A 19,223-nucleotide genomic window follows, 5' to 3' on the forward strand; every position below is an offset into this window, starting at 1 on the left:
TATAATTGACGTGTCACGCTGTGTAAGTTTAAAGTGTGCAAGGTGTTGATTTGATACATTTATATATTGCAATATGATTACCACTGTAGCATTAGCTAACACCTCTATCAGGTCATGTAATTATCATTTCTTTTTTGTGATGGGAATAATTAAATAGTATCTTTGCAACTTTGCAGTTTATAATACACTTTTGTTGTCTAAATTCACTATGCCGTGCATTAGATCTCTAAGACTTATGTATCTTAGTTGCAATTATGTACCCTTGCACAACATCTCTCCAATTCCCCCCACCCCTTAGCCCCTGGTAAACACCATTCTACTCTCTGTTTTTAGGAGTTTGGCTCCTTTAGATTCCACATATAAGTAATATCATACAGTATTTGTCTTTGTCTGACTTACCTGACTTAGCATAATGGAATGCTAGCTTCTTTAAGCAACTTACTGCATCAGTGCCATAATTTTACAAGTTTATGAAGTTTAAATGTATGAAAGATTAATTGTGAATTTGAAAACCAAACCATCAATTCAGGAAAAGACTCTGTTTGTTTAGAAATGATACACATATACTGCGCTATCCATCTGAGACTTTATAACGTTAAAAAGTCCAGGAAATGGAAATATCAACCATATAGTTTACTTGGATGGATTTTAGTTCTTTTGAAACTGAAAATAACTCTTTCAAAATGAAAATGTTCTGTGAAATATTTGAATTATTCTTTTTTGTTTATTGTTTTTAGAATATTTAACATGAGATCTACTCTCAAGTTTTTAGGAGTACAATACAGTATTGTCACTATTGGTATGATGTCGTGCAGCAATCTCTAGAACTTATTCCTCTTGCGTAACTGAAACTTTATATCCCTTGAACAGCAACTCATTTCCCCCTCCCTCCAGCCCCTGGCAACCATCATTCTATTCTCTGCTTCTCTGAGTTTGACTATTTTAGATACCTCATATAAATAGAATCCTGCAGTATTTGTCTTTCTGTGACTGGCTTATTTCACCTCCAGGTGTTCTGTGTTGTCACATATGGCAGGATTTTCTTTGTTAAGGCTGAATAATATTCCATTGCATGTATACCACGTTTTCTTTTTTTTTAATTGAAGTATGATTGACATATTACATTATAGTAGTTTCAGCTGTACAACATAATAATTTCATATTTGTATATATTGTGAAACGGTCACCACAAAATATCTAGTTAATGTCCATCACCATACATAGTTACAAAATTTTTTTCTTGTGATGAGATCTTTTAAGATTTACTCTCATAGCAACTTTCAAATGTACAATACAGTGTTATTAACTAGAGTTACCAAGCTGTAAATTACGTCCTCATGACTTATTTATTTTATAGCTGGAAGTTTGTACTTTTTAACCCCTTTCACCCGTATCACCTATGCACCCCACACCTCTGGCAGCCACTGGTATCCATGACCTCAGATTTTTGTTGGTTTGTTTTAGATTCCACATGTAAGTGAGATCATACAGTGTTTGCCTTTCTCTTTTAGACTTATTTCACTTAACATAATGCCCTCAAGGTCCATCCATGTTGTTGCAAATAGCAAGATTTTTTCTTTTTTATGGTTGAATACTATTGCATTGTACCCCTATACCACAATTTCTTTATCCATTCATCCACTGATGGACACTTAAGTTGCTTTCATATCTTGGCTATTGTAAATAATGCTGCAATGAACATGGGAGTGCATCTATCTTTTCAAGTTAGTGTTTTTGTTTTCTTCTGGTAAATACCCAAAAGTGGAATTGCTGGATCATAAGGTAGTTCTATTTTTAATTTTTTGAGGACAGTCCATATGGTTTTTCATAGTGGCTGCACTAATTTACGTTCCTACCAACAGGGCACAGGGGTTCCCTTTTCTCCCACACTTATTATTTCTTGTCTTTTTGATAATAGCCGTTCTAACAGGTGTGAGGTGATATCTCATTGTGGTTTTGATTTGCATTTCCTTGATGATAGTGATGTTGAGAATCTTTTCATGTACCTGTTAGCCATCTGTATGTCTTCATTGGAAAAATGTCTGTACACATCCTCTGCCCATTTTTAAATTGGATTTCTTTTCTTTTTTTTTTTTTTGCTATTAAGTTGTATGCATTCTTTACATATTTTGAATATTAATCTCTTATGAGATATATGATTTGCAAATATTTTCTCCCATTCAGTAGGTTGCTTTTTCATTTTGTTGATGGTTTCCTTTGCTGTGCAGAAGCTTTGTGGTTTGATACAGTCCCACTTGTTTATTTTTGCTTTTGTTGCCTTTGCTTTTGGTGTCAAATCCAAAAAATCATCACCAAGACCTATGTCAAGGAGCTTACACATTTTATTAATCCGTTCATCCACTGATGGATATTTAGGTTGATTTCTTATCTTGGTTATTGTGAATAATGCTGCAATGAACATGGGACTGCAGCTGTCTCTTCAAGATCGTGATTTTAATTCTTTTGGATATTTACTTAAAAGTAGGATTAGTTGATAATATGGTAGTTCTATTTTTAATTTTTATTTTTTGGTGAGGAAGATTGGCCCTGAGCTAACATCTGTTGCCAATCTTCCTCTTTTTGCTTGAGGAAGATTGACACTGAACTAACATCTGTGCCAATCTTCCTCTATTTTGTATGTGGGATGTCACCATGGCATGGCTTGATGAGCAGTGTATAGATCTGTGCCCGGGATCTGAACCTGTGAACCCTGGGCTGCTGAAGCAGAGTGCATGAACCTCACTATTACAACACCAGGCCAGCCCCTATTTTTAGTTTTTTGAGGAACTTATGTACTGTTTTCCATAACAGTTGCACCATTTTACATTCCCATCAATAGTGTACAAGGGTTCCAATTTCTCCGTCTCCTCTCCAACACTTGTTATCTATTGTTTTTTTGGATAATAGCCATCCTAACAGATGTGAGGTGATATCTCATGGATTTAATTTGAATTTTCCTGATTATTAGTGATGTTGAGCATCTTTTCATGTACCTCTTAGCCATTTGTATGTCTTTAGAGAAATGCCTATTTAAGTCCTTTTCTCATTTTTTAATTTGGTTATTTATTTTTGTTTTGTTTTGCTTCTTTGCTATTGAGTTATAGGGGTTCCTTATATATTTTATATATTAACTCCTCATCAGCTATAAGGTTTGCAAATATTTTCTCCAATTGCATAGATTGCCTTTTGATTTTGTTGGTTGTTTCCTATGCTGTGCAGAAGCTTTTTAGATTGATATAGTCCCAATTGCCTATATTTGCTTTTGTTGCCTATGCTTTTAGTGTCATATCCAGGAAATCCTTGCCAAGACAAATGTCACGAAGCTATTTCCCTATATTTTATTCTAGGAGTTTTATAGTTTCAGGTTTAATATTTAAGTCTTTAATCTACTTTGAATTGTTTTTTTGGGTGTGGTGTAAGATAAGGCCTATAGACTGAATGTGTGTCCCCCCAGATTCATGTGTTAAATCCTAAAGCTCAATGTGATGGTATTTAGAGGTGAGGGCCCTTGGGAGATGATTAGGTCCTGAGGGTGGAGCCCTTGTAAGTGGGATTGGTGCCCGCATAAAAGAGGCCCCAGAGACCTCCCTCAGTCCCTTCCACTATGTGAAGACACAGCTAAGAGAGACTTGTCTATGAACCAGGAAGCAGGCCTCATCAGACACCAAATTTTCCGGCACCTTTATCTTGGAATACCCAGCCTCCAGATGTGGAAAAATAAATTTCTATTGTTTAGAATCCACCCAGTCAATGGTATTTTTGTTATAGCACCCCTAATAGACTAAAACAATAGGGGTCCAATTTCATTCTTTTCATGTGGATATTCACTTTTCCCAGCACCATTTGTTGAAAAGACTGTCCTTTCCCCATTTTTTATTCTTGGCACCCTCATCAAAGATTAGTTGACCATATATGTGTGGGTTTATTTTTGGGCTCTCTATTTATTACATTGGTCTATATGTCAGTTTTTATGTTAGTGCCATATGTTTTAATTACTATAGCTGTATAATATATTTTGAAATAAGAAAGTGTGATGCCTCCAGCTTTGTTCTTCTTTTTCAAGATTGTTTTGGCTTTTTGGGATCTTTTTTGGCTTTTTGGGATCTTTTGTGGTTCCATCTGAATTTTAAGATAGTTTTTTTTTTAATTTCTGTAAAAAATATCACTGGTATTTTGATGGGATACCATTGAATTTGTATATTGCTTTTAAACAATATTTAGTTTAAACATTTAAACAGTATTTAAACAATTTGTTTAAACACTTAAACAATGTTAAGTTTTCCAATCTGTGAACACAGGATGTCTTCCCATTATTTGTGTCTTCTTTAATTTCTCTCCTCAGTGTTTTGTAATTTTCAGTGTACAGATCTTTCACCTCCTTTGCTAAGTTTATTGCTAAGTAATTTATTCTTTTTGATGCTATTGTAAACAGAATTGTTTTCTCAATTTCCTTTTTGCATAGTTCATTGTTAGTGTATAGAAACAAACCTGATCTTTTATGTTGATTTTGTATCCTGAAACTTTACTGAATTTGTTTATTAGTTCTAACAATTCTTTTTTGGTGGAGTCTTTAGGTTTTTCAACATATAAAATTATGTCATCTGCAAATAGAGATTATTTTACTTCTTTCTTACTGATTTGGATTCATTTTATTTATTTCTCTTACTAATTGCTTTGGCTGCGACTTCCAATATTTTGTTCAATAGAAGTGCTGAGAGTTGGCATCCTTGTCTTATTCCTGACCACAGAGGAAAAGCTTTCAATTTTTCTACATTGATTATGATATTCATTGTGGGCTTATCATATGTGGCTCTTATTATGTTGAGGTACATTCCTTCTGTACCTAATTTGTTGAGAGTTTTTATCATGAAAGGATGATGAATTTTGTCAAATACTTTTTCTGCATCTGTTGAAATGATTATGATTTTTATCCTTCATTCTGTTAATGTGATGTATCACATTAATTGATTTGTGTATGTTGAACCATCTTTTCATCTCAGGCATAAATCCCACTTTCTCATGGTGAATGATCCTTTTAATGTGCTGTTGAATTCAATTTGCTGAATTTTGTTGAGGATTTTTGCTTCTATGTTCACAGGGTTATTGGCCTATAGTTTCCTTTTTCATGTATTGTCTTTGTCTGGCTTTGCTGACCTCATAAAATGAGTTTGGAAGTATTCCCTCCTTTTCAGTTTTTTGCAAGAGTTTGAGAAAGATTGGCATTAATTCTTTAAATGTTTGGTAGAATTCACCAGTGAAGTTATCTATTCCTGAGCTTTTCTTTGTTGGGAAGTTTTTAATTACTAAACCTCAATCCATGTTATTGGTCTGTTCATATTTTCTATTTCTTCATGATTCAGTCTTGGTAGGTTGTATGTTTCTAGGAATTTATCAGTTTTTGGTAGGTTATCCAATACCAGTTTGTTGGCATGTTATTGTTGATAGTACTCTCTTATGATTCTTTTTATTTCTGTAGCATCCACTGTAATGTCTCCACTTTAATTTCTGATGTTACTTTTTTGAGTCTTCTCTCTTTTCTTCTTAGTTAGTTTTGCTAAAGGTTTTGTCAATTTTGATTATTTTTCAAAAAACCAACTCTTACTTTGTTGATTTTTTTCTATTGTTTTTCTACTCTCTATTTCATTTATCTCTGCACTAATCTTCAATATTTACTTCTTTCTGATAACTTTGGACATAGTTTGTTCTTTTTTTTAGTTCTTTGAGGTCTAAAGTGAGGTTGTTTTCTTGAGATCTGTCTTCATTTTTAATGTAGGCGTTTGCCACTATAAATTCTCTCTGAACTGCTTTTGCTGTATCCCGTAAGTTTGAGTATGTTGTTTTTTCATTTTAATTTGTCTCAATATATTTTCTAATTTTCCTTTTGATTTCCTTTTTAACTTATTAGTTTAGAAGTATGTTGTTTAATTTCTACACACTTGTGACCTTCAATTTTCTTCCTGCTACTGATTTCTTGTTTCATTCTGTTGTGGTAAGAAAAGATAATTGATATATTTTCCATCTTCTTATATTTGTTAAGTCTCGTTTTATGACCTAACATGTGATATATGCTGGAGACTGTTCCAAGTGCACATGAACAGAATGTGTATTCTGCTGCTCTTAGGTGGAATGTTGTGTATATATCTGTTAGGTCCATTTGTTCTGTAGTGTTGTTCAAGTTCACTTTTTTCATGTGGATTTCCTCTTTGAATGTTCTATCCATTGTTGAAAGTAGGGTGAGGTCTCTTACTATTTTCTGTTCTGTCTATTTTTCTCTTCAGTGTGTCAGTGTTTGTTTTATATATTTAGGTGCTCTCAAAGTGGGTGCATATATATTTATAATTGTTATATCTTCTTTATGAGTTGATCCTTTCATCATTATATAATGTTCTTATTTGTCTCATGTTAAAGTTTTTGACTTAAAGTCTATTTTGTCTCATATAAGTGTAGCTACCCCTTCTCTTTTTTGTTTACCATTTGCATGGAATATCTTTTTCCATCCCTTCACTTTTAGTCTATGTGTGTCCTTAAATCTAAAGTGGCTCTCTTTTAGACAGCATATTGTTGGGTATTCCTTTTTTTTTTTTTTTTTGTGAGGAGATCAGCCCTGTGCTAACATCTGCCAATCCTCCTCTTTTTTTTTTTTTTGTTTTTTTGTTTTTTTGCTGAGGAAGACGGCCCTGGGCTAACATCTGTGCCCATCTTCCTCCACTTTATATGGGACGCCGCCACAGCATGGCTTGCCAAGCAGTGCGTTGGTGCGCGCCCGGGATCTGAACCAGTGAACCCCGGGCCGCCGCAGCGGAGCGCACGCACTTAACCGCTTGTGCCACCGGGCCGGCCCCTGGGTATTCCTTTTTAACCCGGTCATCCACTCTGTGTCTTTTGATTGGGAACTTTAATCCACTTATGTTTAAAGTAATTATTGATAGGGAAGGACTTACCATTGCCATTTTGTTAATTGTTGTTGTCTGTCTTATTGTTCTTTTGTTCCCTTTTCCTCTCTTGCTGTCTTCCTTTGTGTTTCCTTTTTCTGTCCTCCTTTATCATGAGGCTTACATACAACATTTTATAGTTATAACAGTTTATTTTAAGCTGATAACAACTTAACTTCAATCACATACAAAAACTCCATACTTTTACTCCCCCCTCCCATTTTGTTATTGATGTCACAAAAATTTAACATTTCTTATAAGGCAGGTCTGGTGGTGATGGCCTCCCTCAGCTTCTGTTTGTCTGGGAAAGTCTTTATCTCTCCATTTTGTTAGGACAGTCTTACTGGGTATAGTATTCTTGGTTGGCAGATTTTTTCTTTCAAAACGTTGAATGTGTCATCCCAACCTTTTCTGGCCTGCAAAATTTCTGCTGAGAAATCCGCTGATAGCCTTTTGGAGCTCCCCTGTATGTATTAAGTCACTTTTCTCTTGTTGCTTTCAAAATTCTCTTTGTCTTTGACTTTTAGCAATTTGATTATAACGTGTCTTGGTATAGATGTCATTGTATTGATTATCTTTTTAATCCTTTCAGCTTCCTGAATCTAGATGTTTGTTCCTCTCCTCAGATTTGGGACATTTTTGGCCATTATTTCCTTAAACAAGATTTCCACTCCTTTCTCTCTCTCTCTTCTCCTTCTGGGACTTCATAATGCATATATTAGTTTTCTTTTTGCTGTCCCATAAGTTGATTAGGCTTTCTTCAGTCTTTTTCATTCTTTTTGTTGTTGTTGCTTCCCTGGGTAATTTCAAACGATTTGCCTTTGATTTGCTGATTTTTTTTCACATGCTTGGTCAAGTCTGTTGTTCAAGTTCTGTATTGAAATTTTCAGTGAAGTTATTGTATTCATCTGCTCCAGAATTTCTGTTTGGCTCTTTTTTATGGTTCTATCTCTGTTGATATTTTCTTTTTGTTCATGTATCATTTTCTTGTTTTCATTTAGTTATCTTTCTGTGGTCTTGTATTACTCCCCTTTAGCTTCTTTAATACAATTGTATGGAATTCTTTGCCAGGCAATTCTAGAGCTCCTTTTCTTTAGGGTCAGTTACTGGAGATTTATTTTGTTCTTTTGGCTGTGTCATATTTCCCTGATCCTTCATTTTCCATGTAGCTTTGCTCTGGTGTTTGTGCATTTGAAGAAATAGCTATTTCTCTCAGTCTTTATGGATTGGCTTCACAGGGAAAGCCCTTCACCAATCAGCCCAGCTAGAGATACTGGGAGCATCTCAAACCTTTTCTATGGATCATCATGCTCCATTCCTCTTCCTTCCTCCTGGGGGAGAAGTCTCAGGGTTGTGCACTTTCTTTCAATCTCACAGAGCTATTCTGGCCATAGTAAACTGTCCACCCCTTTCCCCTAGTCTAGTGAACTGAAAGGCCAGGATGTTGGAGGCACATTCCATTCCTCTCCCTCCTCAGGGAGAAGTTTCAGGGTTGTGTGCATTTTCTCAATCTCACAAAGCCATGCTGTCCATAGTGAGATGCCTACTCTTTTCCCTTTGGACAGTGCACAGAAAATCCAGGATGTTGAATAAACACCCCACTCCTCTCCCTCCCTCCTGGGGGAGAAGTCTCAGAGTTGTGTATCTTCTCCCAATCTCACTGAGTAGTGCCAGCTGCAGGAAGCCACCCACTTATTTTCTTTGTTCTTAGCTGCTCTCAGATGTCCACACTATGCTTAATCTCTCAGTGCTTTGGGTGAGGCAAGACAGAAACAGGTCCTTTGGGCAGGGCCATGAAAGGCCAAAGATGTTGCATGTATGCTACACCCTTCTCTTTCTCCTGGGTGAGAAGTCATAAGTTATGGTGATCTCTCTGATGCTGAGCTGTGCTGGCCTGGAGAAGGGGCTAATGTGGGTAAAGTGAAATTGCTCTTCCTACTCATTATAATGTGGCTATTATTGGCGTTGTATTAACCTTTCATACTGCAACTTCTTAATTGGATTTTAGTTCTCTTAAAAAGGTATTTTTGTCCATATATAGTTCTCAAATCTGTGTTTTTGTGGGGGATGAGGGCTGGAACTTTCTATTTTGCCATCTTGCTGATGTCACTCTCTCTCTATTCCTGTAATCTTGTTATATATTAATCCATCTTATTAAATACAATCATGTTTTAATACTTTTTGAAATAGGTGAAACCTCAAAATATCTCCTGATATTTGCTAGCTTCTTTCCTCTAAAGTATTTTATTGGACTTGCCAACAAATAATATAATTTCTTATATTCCTTTCCAGTAAAATAGGATCCCTCTTTCCCCAAAATAGAACAGTTCTTTTTATGTTACTCCTTATTCTTAAAGATGTTTTCTTTCAAGTATAATCCTTTCTTCCTTGATGCTGTGTGCTTTTATAAAGACATATTAATAATATGTCAGAAACTATATTTATCATTGTTATAAGAAAGTTTTTATAAATGCATTATAATCACCATTGACTTGTTTATTTATTTTATTTTTTTGTGAGGAAGATAAGCCCTGAGCTATCATCCATGCTAATCCTCCTCTTTTTGCTGAGGAAGACCAGCTCTGAGCTAACATCTATTGCCAATCCTCCTCCTTTTATTCCCCCCCTGCCAAAGCCCTAGTAGATAGTTGTATGTCATAGTTGCACATCCTTCTAATTGCTGTATGTGGGACGCAGCCTCAGCATGGCCAGAGAAGCGGTACGTCGGTGCGCACCCGGGATCCGAACCTGGGCGGCCAGTAGCGGAGCGTGTGCACTTAACCGCTAAGCCACGGGGCCGGCCCCTGACTTCTTTTTTATTGTGGTAAAATATACATAAAATAAAATTTATTATTTTAACTATTTTTCAGTGTACACTTTGGTAGCATTAAGTGCATTTGCAGTGTTGTGCAACCATCACCACTATCTATAGCCAAATTTTTAATCATTCTAAACAGAATCCCTGTATCCATTAAGCAATAACTCCCTATTCCTCCCCTCCTCCCAGCCCCTGGTAACCTTTATTCTACTTTCTGTCTCTATGAGTTTGTGTATGTTAGGTACCTCATATGTGTAATCACACAATATTTGTCCTCTTGTGTCTAGCTTGTTTCACTTAGCCTAATGTTTCCAAGTTTATCCATGTTGTAGCATGCATCAGAATTTCATTCTTTACTGTTGGCTTCTTGAATATTTAATAGTAATTCCAGAATTGTGGAGTTCTTTGAGGATATAAAAAATTTGATATAAGTGGGATATCTGACTCAAAATGTAGATGTGAATAATATTCCTTCCCAGTATTATCCATAATGTCATACACATAGGTCCAGATTAGCCATAATTCTAGTTTACTTCCATCTCGACTATCCTCTCCTTTTTCAGTTTCCAGAAATCCTTGAGTGCTACCAAATGTCACAGCTTTCAGTTTTACTGTCTACTGTCTTGTCCAGTTGAAGCCAAGAGCTCAGGTACATGTTCTTTGAAACTGAAGGAAGCTAAACTATCATGAGAGGTGCCACTAAGAATGCTTATAACATCATTATATATAATTTACAATTATATAAATGTAATTTATTACTAAAGAGATATTCCACTTGGAAAAATTTCTGAAATTAATATGAATTATTGATCAGGGCTTCCTACTTATCCTACAAAAAAATAATAAAAAATTGGTACCTTAATTATTTATGCATTTCCTACATTTTGACAACAGGTTTAATTCTAATGCACTATGAATTAACTTCTAGCCAGTGCTTTCATGTGAACAATTTCTGGAGTAGTTTCCTGTATAACATGATCACGCTGAACTTATCCACATCTAACCAACAATGTTCTAAATGACTAGTTTTGTCATTTACTGTGGTAATCACAGTTTCACTTCTTTCAGTCTACCTTTTTTTCTTTGGCCTTCAATGCATTTTATAAGGCTTTAGTGATAGTACCATATATTTTAGTAATGCCTAAACTTGGAATTGATAGAAGATGAACTAAAAATTCAAGAAGGGTTTTATAGTTTTCTATATCAATTGGAAATTTTGTGTGACCTTTTTACCAACAATAGCAATTATTCTCATATTCCCCCCCCCAAAATAAGGTATACACAATTATGAAGATGTGACTTCAAGATAAAAATAGTGATTTAAGCTTTCTTAGAGGTAGTTTCTATCATGTTTTTCATAAAAAAGCAACTGGTTTTGAACTACTTCATTAATAATAAAAAATCAACCCCTTCTCAGATGTCGGCAAGCATGCCTTCTTTCTGAGTCCCCTGGTGAAGATGAAGAGGAAGAAGGAGAAGAAAAAGAAGACATCCTGTGTCCTCAGACCTAATAAAATCAACAACACTACCATTATCAGTACCGTGGGTTCACAAGAAATTCTTTAGGGAGGTCATCGTATCCCCATTTTAGAGATAAGGAAACTGATTTTCGGGAAGGATGAGTAGCTTTCCCTAAATCAATCAGCACGTATATTAAAGAGCTAAGGTTTGAACCCCAGGTCATGTGACTCAATAATGCATACTCTTCATTAATTCATTTTATTGCCTCATGAATGTGATTTAATGAATATGAAGCAACAATTGGTTTTTAGGTCTGGTTAGTTCATTATGATGACATATATCAGTATTTGTTATCAGAAATGTTTCTTCTTTTCATATCTGGGTTTTCCTTAATGCAACATTATATATATGTTGAAATAGATGTTGCTTACCACACCAGAACAACATAGTCTACTGAATAGACCTATCTGCATGCTGACATAAAAGCATTTTGCATTTATTATTAGAGTCGTTAGTAGTGGCATTATCACGGTTCAGTGTCAGCTGTTTTCACTCATATCTTAAAAGAAGTAGGAACGTCTCAAGAAGTTGGATAGTTTTGTAGTACACATTATGGAAGGTATCTTAACAGCTTATCAACAGAACTCAATAAGTTAACTTCCTCCTTAGGTTCATGGCCATTTATGAGTATGACTCTGCTGGATAATGCAGTATCCTTCTGAAAAACTGTATATATTTAAACTCCCAGAATTTATTTTTCTTTGATTACTTCCAATTCTCAGGTGATATCTCTGCAATATTAATGAGCAATATACCCTGAAAAATCTGTATGACAATCGTTCAACCTTTTTATAACATTTTATCTTGCATGCTCTTTCAAGATGACCATTCTTCTTGAATCTTTATTTGCTTCCTGGAAACTGTGAAGAGAATGTCTTGAGATGATTATGGAGCATTGTTAATAGTTCTCCATAGAGGCCCAGCTGTCCCTCTGTCTATGGCAGTCATTAAGAGTAGATGTTATTTGGAAGTAAAAAAATTGGATCTTAGTGTATCGTTTAAATGGGATGACTATCACACATCATCCAGCAACCTTTGCCTTTTATGGTGCTCCTTCTGTCTACTCTTACCCATCAGGGAAGGGCCGTGTCCTTCAGTCAGTCTCCCTCTAAGATTGTTATGTCAGATATGAGGAGCTTAATTGCCTACAGGTTTATTTTCTCACAGAACCACTCAGATATTGAAGATGTATTTCCCATCGGCTTACCTGTTTCATCTTATTTAGAACAAAAGAGTAATACTAAAAAATTATTTTTTATCTTTTTAGTAGCCAGGTCTCAGTGATACAGGTTTTTCTACAAGCCTTTGCATATTTAAAATATAGCACAACACACTCAATAGCTGAAGCTAAACTTATTCAATATGACTATCATTCTTTGCCTTTCTGTAGGACTAAATAGTTGTAATCATACATATTTTCTGTTCCTCATCTCTTGGCGTAAGATAATAGTAAATAACATTTAAAGAAATTTCTTAGGCATTTGTTTCCTTGAAATTAAGTGGAAAAGGTTTGTACTCTACTAATGAATGGCAAGAAACAGGTTGACGTAAAATTCTTCAACGTTTCTCTGTACAGATGTTTAAATGATGTGATCTCTTCCTTTTCCCCAAGTAGGTTCATTATTTTTACCTGAAAGTTTTAGTTTACATATTTTAAGTTTTTTTTTCACTAGAAAATGTGTGTATAATAATACAATATGCACCTAACAAGAAGTCTTTTAATGAAACTATCTTATAATGCTATTAAATTACTTTGGACTAACCCAAACCTGTATCTTTTAAATATTAACTACAGGTAAAGCAAAGAGAATCAAAATACAAATATTGAATTACAGCAGCCTTTGGCTTACATACAGAAGGCCAAATTATAGATGAGACCTTAAAATCTATCTTTGAATTTATCACCTATTTTTTTTATTAAAAAAGTGTAATGGGCATCTACACTTAGTTGAATAGTGACATAATGTATAGAGTTTGAGAAATATAGCATGGACATAATTAAATCATTAAACATATCTATCTAGTATAATTTTATTTTTTTAATCAATATTTTCTTTCTTTGTAGTCAAACAAAAATTTGGATATTTCGATTAATGCATCAAACAACTTTAATCTCAACATTACATGGTCGGTTGGTTCAACAGGTAAGAGAATTTTGCTGTCACGTGTCTTTCACATCTGTTACTATATAGAAGATATTCTAACATGACCTTTTACTATTAATTTAAATAGTTGAAATAGAAAAATATTATATACCATAATCATTGTACTGGTTCTGGTAAAAATAGTAAGTAGCGTTATTAATAAAGCTTCATTTTTGCTGAGGGAGGGTTACTTAATATATCTTCCATAATAAGATTTATAAATTGAAATTGTTTACTTTTAAAAAAATCTAAGAAGTACAAATCTGTATGTTGGATTATTAAAAAGCATGCTCACTTTTTTTGTATTTACATCTTAGGAAATTGATTTCTATTTTCTACGTCAAAGATGTACTGTTGCGTAAAAGTGCTGGAAACTTGTTTTTGAAAAAATATATGAATTCTTAGAAATCTATGTTTGATTTCTGAAAATTAAGTCATTATGCTATTTTAATATGTAGAATCATGGAAACATAGAATTCCAGAGTACAAGGTCTTTGCAATTCCAGAACCTGTATTACATGTGTAAAAAATGAGAAGTTCAGGTAAATATATGGATATTTTGTTACAATAGTGTCAAACATGTAGTAAAATCTTGGCACTGTGAGTTTCATTAATTAAGAATTCATGATAACCTATACTGTCAATTTGAAATTTACTTCTGCGCAATAAACTGACTCCACAAGAGTTTTCAAATTTGTCAACAACAATATATAAAACCTCTGTAATCACTTTAGAACCGTGATTTTAGTATGCAAGACATCTTGTAACTTTCAGATTCTTAGAACCAAATCTCAGAAATTTTGATTCGTCAGGTTGGGAGATGGGGTCAGGAAATATGCATTTATAAAAAGCATCCAAGGGGCCAGCTCGGTGGCGCAAGTGGTTAAGTGCGCGTGCTCCACTTTGGCGGCCTGGGGTTCGCAAGTTCGGATCCTGGGCATGCACCCATGCACCGCTTGGCAAGCCATGCTGTGGTGACATCCCATATGAAGTGGAGGAAGATGGGCACGAATGTTAGCTCAGGGCCAATCTTCCTCAGCAAAAAAAGGGGAGGATTGGCAAAGATGTTAGCTCAGGGGCGACCTTCCTCACAAAAAAAAAAAAAAAAAATGAGGAAACAAAAAAGCATCCAAGGGAATTTGGGAAGGTGATCAGTTAGAAATTAATTCAGTTGCTCAGTATACTAATTCTAATTATTTTGATTGTTTGTTAAGGTGGAGGACTTGGTAAGATTGTTGGAAATTCTTTGTTCTATTTGGTTAATTTCAGTAAATATTTATTGAGTACCCAATATCTATTTAACTAATTGAACATTTAGCTCATATTTTAAATTATAGCCTCCTCCCAATGTATTCAAAGTAGTCATGGTTCAGTTTGTAGTAAGACAAAGAAATAGATTTTCTCCATTTTTTAATTGGATTGAGACATATGAAATATGTTGATTTGTTTTGAAAGGCTCTGTGAAGTAGTAAGTAGAAAGAACTCAGTTTCTGGAGCCATATATACTTGAATTCTAAAATTCCAAAGAGGAATTTACTGTTCAGTAGCTATAAAGTTGAGGCAAGTGCTTTAATCTTTCTGAAGCTCAGGTTTCAATTTGAAAAATAGATATGGAATACCCCTGGGATAGAGTTGTTTTTAGAAAAGAATATAAAGTCTCTAAGCCAGTGCCTAGTACATAGCACTTAATCTGTGGTGTCATTGTTAAAAATAATTTTTATACTAAATCTATTTCCATTATATTTATGGAAAATCTTATTTTCTTTCTTCCTTATCATTCTAAATGGAAACATGAGTTTATTTTGATAATTATGTTCTTATGAGTACAGTTATAAAAATTAAGTATGACATATTTTTAAGTTCATAAAGATCCTTATTTCCTATTATAAATTATTTAAATTTGTTATTATTATTTACGTTTTAGCTGGAACAATATCTGGGGAGGAGACTCCTATAGTTTCCAAGACTAACATAAAGGAATACAGAGATAGTTTTTCCTATGAAAAATTTAACTTTAGAAGCAATCCTAACATTACATTCTATGTGTACGTCAGCAACTTTTCCTGGCCTATTAAAATACAGGTAAGTGTTAATAGTATTTAATCTAATGACCACTGAGTATTTTCATTACAAAAAAATGCTGGTCTTTTTCAAAGAGATGTTATAGGTAGATTTCTATGTTTTGAACAATATGAAAACATGTATTAACCCTTGATAAAAAGAGTACATGAATGTCTGTGATGATGAGTGTCTCCATAAAAACTGTTCATACAAATAATATGGAATCAACCAAAGAATATACTAATTTTTCAATGAAATTATGTTCTTAAAAAAATGCATCAAAACTTGAAATAACTACATTGTTTGGGTTTTGTGATTAATGGTATAATTAACTTGAGGGTTAAGTAGATACTCTTTTCTTATAACTCCACTTATAATTATTTGCTGTGTTTAGTGATCTCACTTTTGCTTTATTATATACTGAACATAATTTAAACTTTCATTAAAACTAACAGTTCTTTAAGACCCACCACCTCTCACCATTGATTTCTTTATCTGTTCATATGGTGTAGGTTTCATTTTTATTGTGTTTAGTGAAAGGCTGCTAAAGCCTACAGATTTGTTGTTAGGAAATATTTAGAATGTTCTTTCTATCTTAAAATAGTCAAGTTTTGTGTTCTTAATTTATGCTTTTATAAAAGAAAAGCCTATATGCTGTAATGTTGGGATTTGTTCATTTATTCATTCTTTTGACTGATTGTTTGATTAGATTGAATTCAGATTAGTTTATTGAATAGCTCATACATGCCAAGCCCTGTGCTAGGCCATTATGTTTTAAAATGTTTTTAAAATTTACAGATCATTCCTTCCCTTTTTATATTAATGAATGGCAGCTTGTGATCTGTGCTTAGAGATATTGGCATGTTTTATTTATATTAATTTCTATATGATTTGTGGGAGGACTGAGTAATTTTTAAAAATCATATGTTTACTGGAAAAATTCTTTCTTCTTGTTTACAAGGTTGATATAACATCTAAATTAAGGAAATTATTTAACTGTTCAAGAAATATTAGTACAAATTACTACTCAGTAAACAACAATGGAAATTAATTTGATAAATTTATTTCTTCATTGTATAATGATTGATTTAGATGCTAATACAGTCAGAAAATGCCAGAAATATTTCCGTATAGTTTTTAAAAGTTTACACATAGATGGGGCCGGCTTGGTGGCGTAGTGGTTAAGTTCAGCGCACTCTGCTTTGGCGGCCCGGGTTCGAGAGTTTGGATCCTAGGTGTGGACCTACACCACTCATCAAGCTATGCTGTAGCGGCATCCCACATACAAAATAGTGATTGAACGTGACAAAAGGACTCATGTAGAGTTTATCAAATAGTAATTAAAATTGATATAATTGTTATATTGTTAATTGTTTCATGCCCTTTATTTCTTGGTTATCTAATTATATTTTATTTTTAAGCAAATTACATAGTTACTTTAGAGTGTTCATGAATATCTAATGGTTAGAAATTAACTTTCTAAATTGGATTATCTTTTGAAAACATACTAGTAATATGTTCTAGGAGCCAAACCAGAATTTGTGTAATAAACTTGAAATAGTCCACTCTCCCAAAATAATAAAATGTGCAAAATAACTGTGATGGTCAAGATAGGTAGAGCCTAAATCCTACTGTTTCATTAAAATCATTACACTAGTCCTGAGGAATATGTTATATTAAGGCATATGAGTATGTATGTTTTTTTTAATAGGACTATAATAAACTTTCAATTATTAAACATAAAATAGTAAAATTATTTTACTATTTTGAGATTGATTTAATAAATCTCAATAAATCAATTGAGATTTATTTGCTAATAGAATTGAATTACATTGATTGATTTTTGAATGTTTAATCAACCTTGCTATAAGGGGTAAGTGGATGAGGGATGTTAGTCTGTAGTTTTCTATTCTTATAATCTTGGGTGACTTTGTATCATGGTACTGCTGGCCTTATAAAATGAACTGGGAAGGAGTGAACTCCTTCCTCTGTAATTTTTTGAAAGAATTTGTGTAGAATTGATATTATTTCTCTCTTAAATGTGTAATAGGATTCAACATGAAATGTGTTTGGACTTGGGATTTTTTTTTGTGTGTGGGAAGGTTTTAACTACAAATTTAATTTCATTAATAGATTTAGATCTTTTCTGGTTACTTCTTTCTTCTGGAGTGAGCTCTGTCAGTCTCTGTCTCTTAGTTGTGTCTTTCCCATTTCGTCTAATTTGTAAAATTTATTGGAAAAAGATTGTTAATAGTATTCACATATTATCCAGTGATGTTATCTCTCTCATTCTTGATATTGGTAATTTGTTTCTCCTCTCTTTTTTTCTTTTCTTGATCAGTCTGGCTAGAGAGTTATCAATTTCATTGATTTTTCTTAAAGATATAGATGGTTTCCTTATTTTCTCTATTTTTACTATTTCATTAATTTCTTCTCTAATTATTCCCTTTCCTTTGCTTACTTTGACATCAGTTTGCTCTTCTTGTTCTGGTTTCTTAAGGTGAATGCTTCCTAATTTTCTTTTTGATTTCGTGCTTGATTAATGCGGTGTTTAGAAGTGGGATATTTCGTTTCCAACTGTTTGGAGAATCTCTAGAAATGTTTCTCTCACTTATCTCTAATTTAATTCTAGTGTGGTCACAGAACATATTTTGAATGATTTGAATTCTTTTAAATTTATTGAAATTTATTTTATAGCCCAGCGTGTTTGGCAGAATAATGGCTCCACAAAAGTGACCATGTCCCGTCCTAATCCCTGGTACCTGTGGATATATTATCTTATATGGAAAAGGAGGACTTTGAATGTGTGGTTAAGGTTAGGACCTTAAAATGATTATCCTGGAAACCTGGGGTGGACCCAGGCCAATTACATGAGTCCTTAAAATAACCTCTGCTAGCTGAGGTCAAGATCAGGATGCCTACAGAAGAATGGTCAGAGAGAAGCAACACTGCTTGCTTTGAATATGGGAGAAGGAGGCCACCAGCCAAGGAATATGGTGTCTAGAGGCTGGTAAAGTCAAGGAAACAGATTCTTCTCTAGAGGACCCCCCCAAAACAAAAACAAAAACAAAAAAACGCAGACCAGCCAACACCTTGATTTTAGTCCAGTGAAACCTCTATCAGACTTCTGACGTAGAACTGTGAGATAGTAAATATGTGTCGTTTTAAGCCGCTGAGTTTGTGGTAATTGGTTACCACAGCAATAGAAAGTGAATAAACTTAGTGTCTTAGTCCATTTGGGCTGCTATAACAAAATACCCCACTGACAGAGTAGCTTAAGACAACAGAAATTTATTGCTTACAGTTCTGGAGGCTGGGAAGACCAAGATCAAGGCACCAGCATGGTCAGGTTTTGATGGTAGCTCTCTTCCTGGTTCATAAGCAGGCACCTTCTTGCTGTGTCCTCACATGGTGAAGAGGATAGGGAGCTCTGTGGGAGCTCTTTGATAGGAGCATTAATCCCATTCATGAAGGATCCACCTTCATGACCTAAGTGTCTTCCAAAGGCCCTGCCTACTAATACCATCACCTTTAGGAGTTAAAATTTTAACATATGAATTTGGGGTGCACATAGACATTCAGACCATAGCCCCCATGATATGATCTATTTTACTAAATTTTCCTTGGACAGTTGCATAAAAGGTGCATTCTGCTGTTGTTGGGTGGAGTGTTCTCAAATGTCAATTACGTCACGTTATGTTGATAGTTTTTTCAAGTCTTCTAATGTCCTCGGTGATATTCTATCAG

General features: G+C 34.2%; 1 protein-coding gene across 4 annotated transcripts in view; it reads left to right on the forward strand.

The window, feature by feature from the left end:
- Positions 1-19,223, forward strand: part of ATRNL1 (attractin like 1) — a 773,536-nt gene that overhangs the window by 280,028 nt on the left and 474,285 nt on the right. For all 4 annotated transcript variants that reach the window (XM_087432666.1, XM_087432665.1, XM_087432664.1 and 1 more), the window contains 2 exons: positions 13,337-13,415; positions 15,340-15,497. In XM_087432666.1, coding sequence (XP_087288792.1) covers positions 13,337-13,415; positions 15,340-15,497 — 237 coding nt within the window. The remainder of the gene's footprint in view (positions 1-13,336; positions 13,416-15,339; positions 15,498-19,223) is intronic.

The sequence above is a fragment of the Ceratotherium simum genome, chromosome 6 (genome assembly GCF_057802395.1).
Source record: "Ceratotherium simum simum isolate JZ-2026a chromosome 6, ASM5780239v1, whole genome shotgun sequence".
NCBI lineage: Eukaryota > Metazoa > Chordata > Mammalia > Perissodactyla > Rhinocerotidae > Ceratotherium > Ceratotherium simum.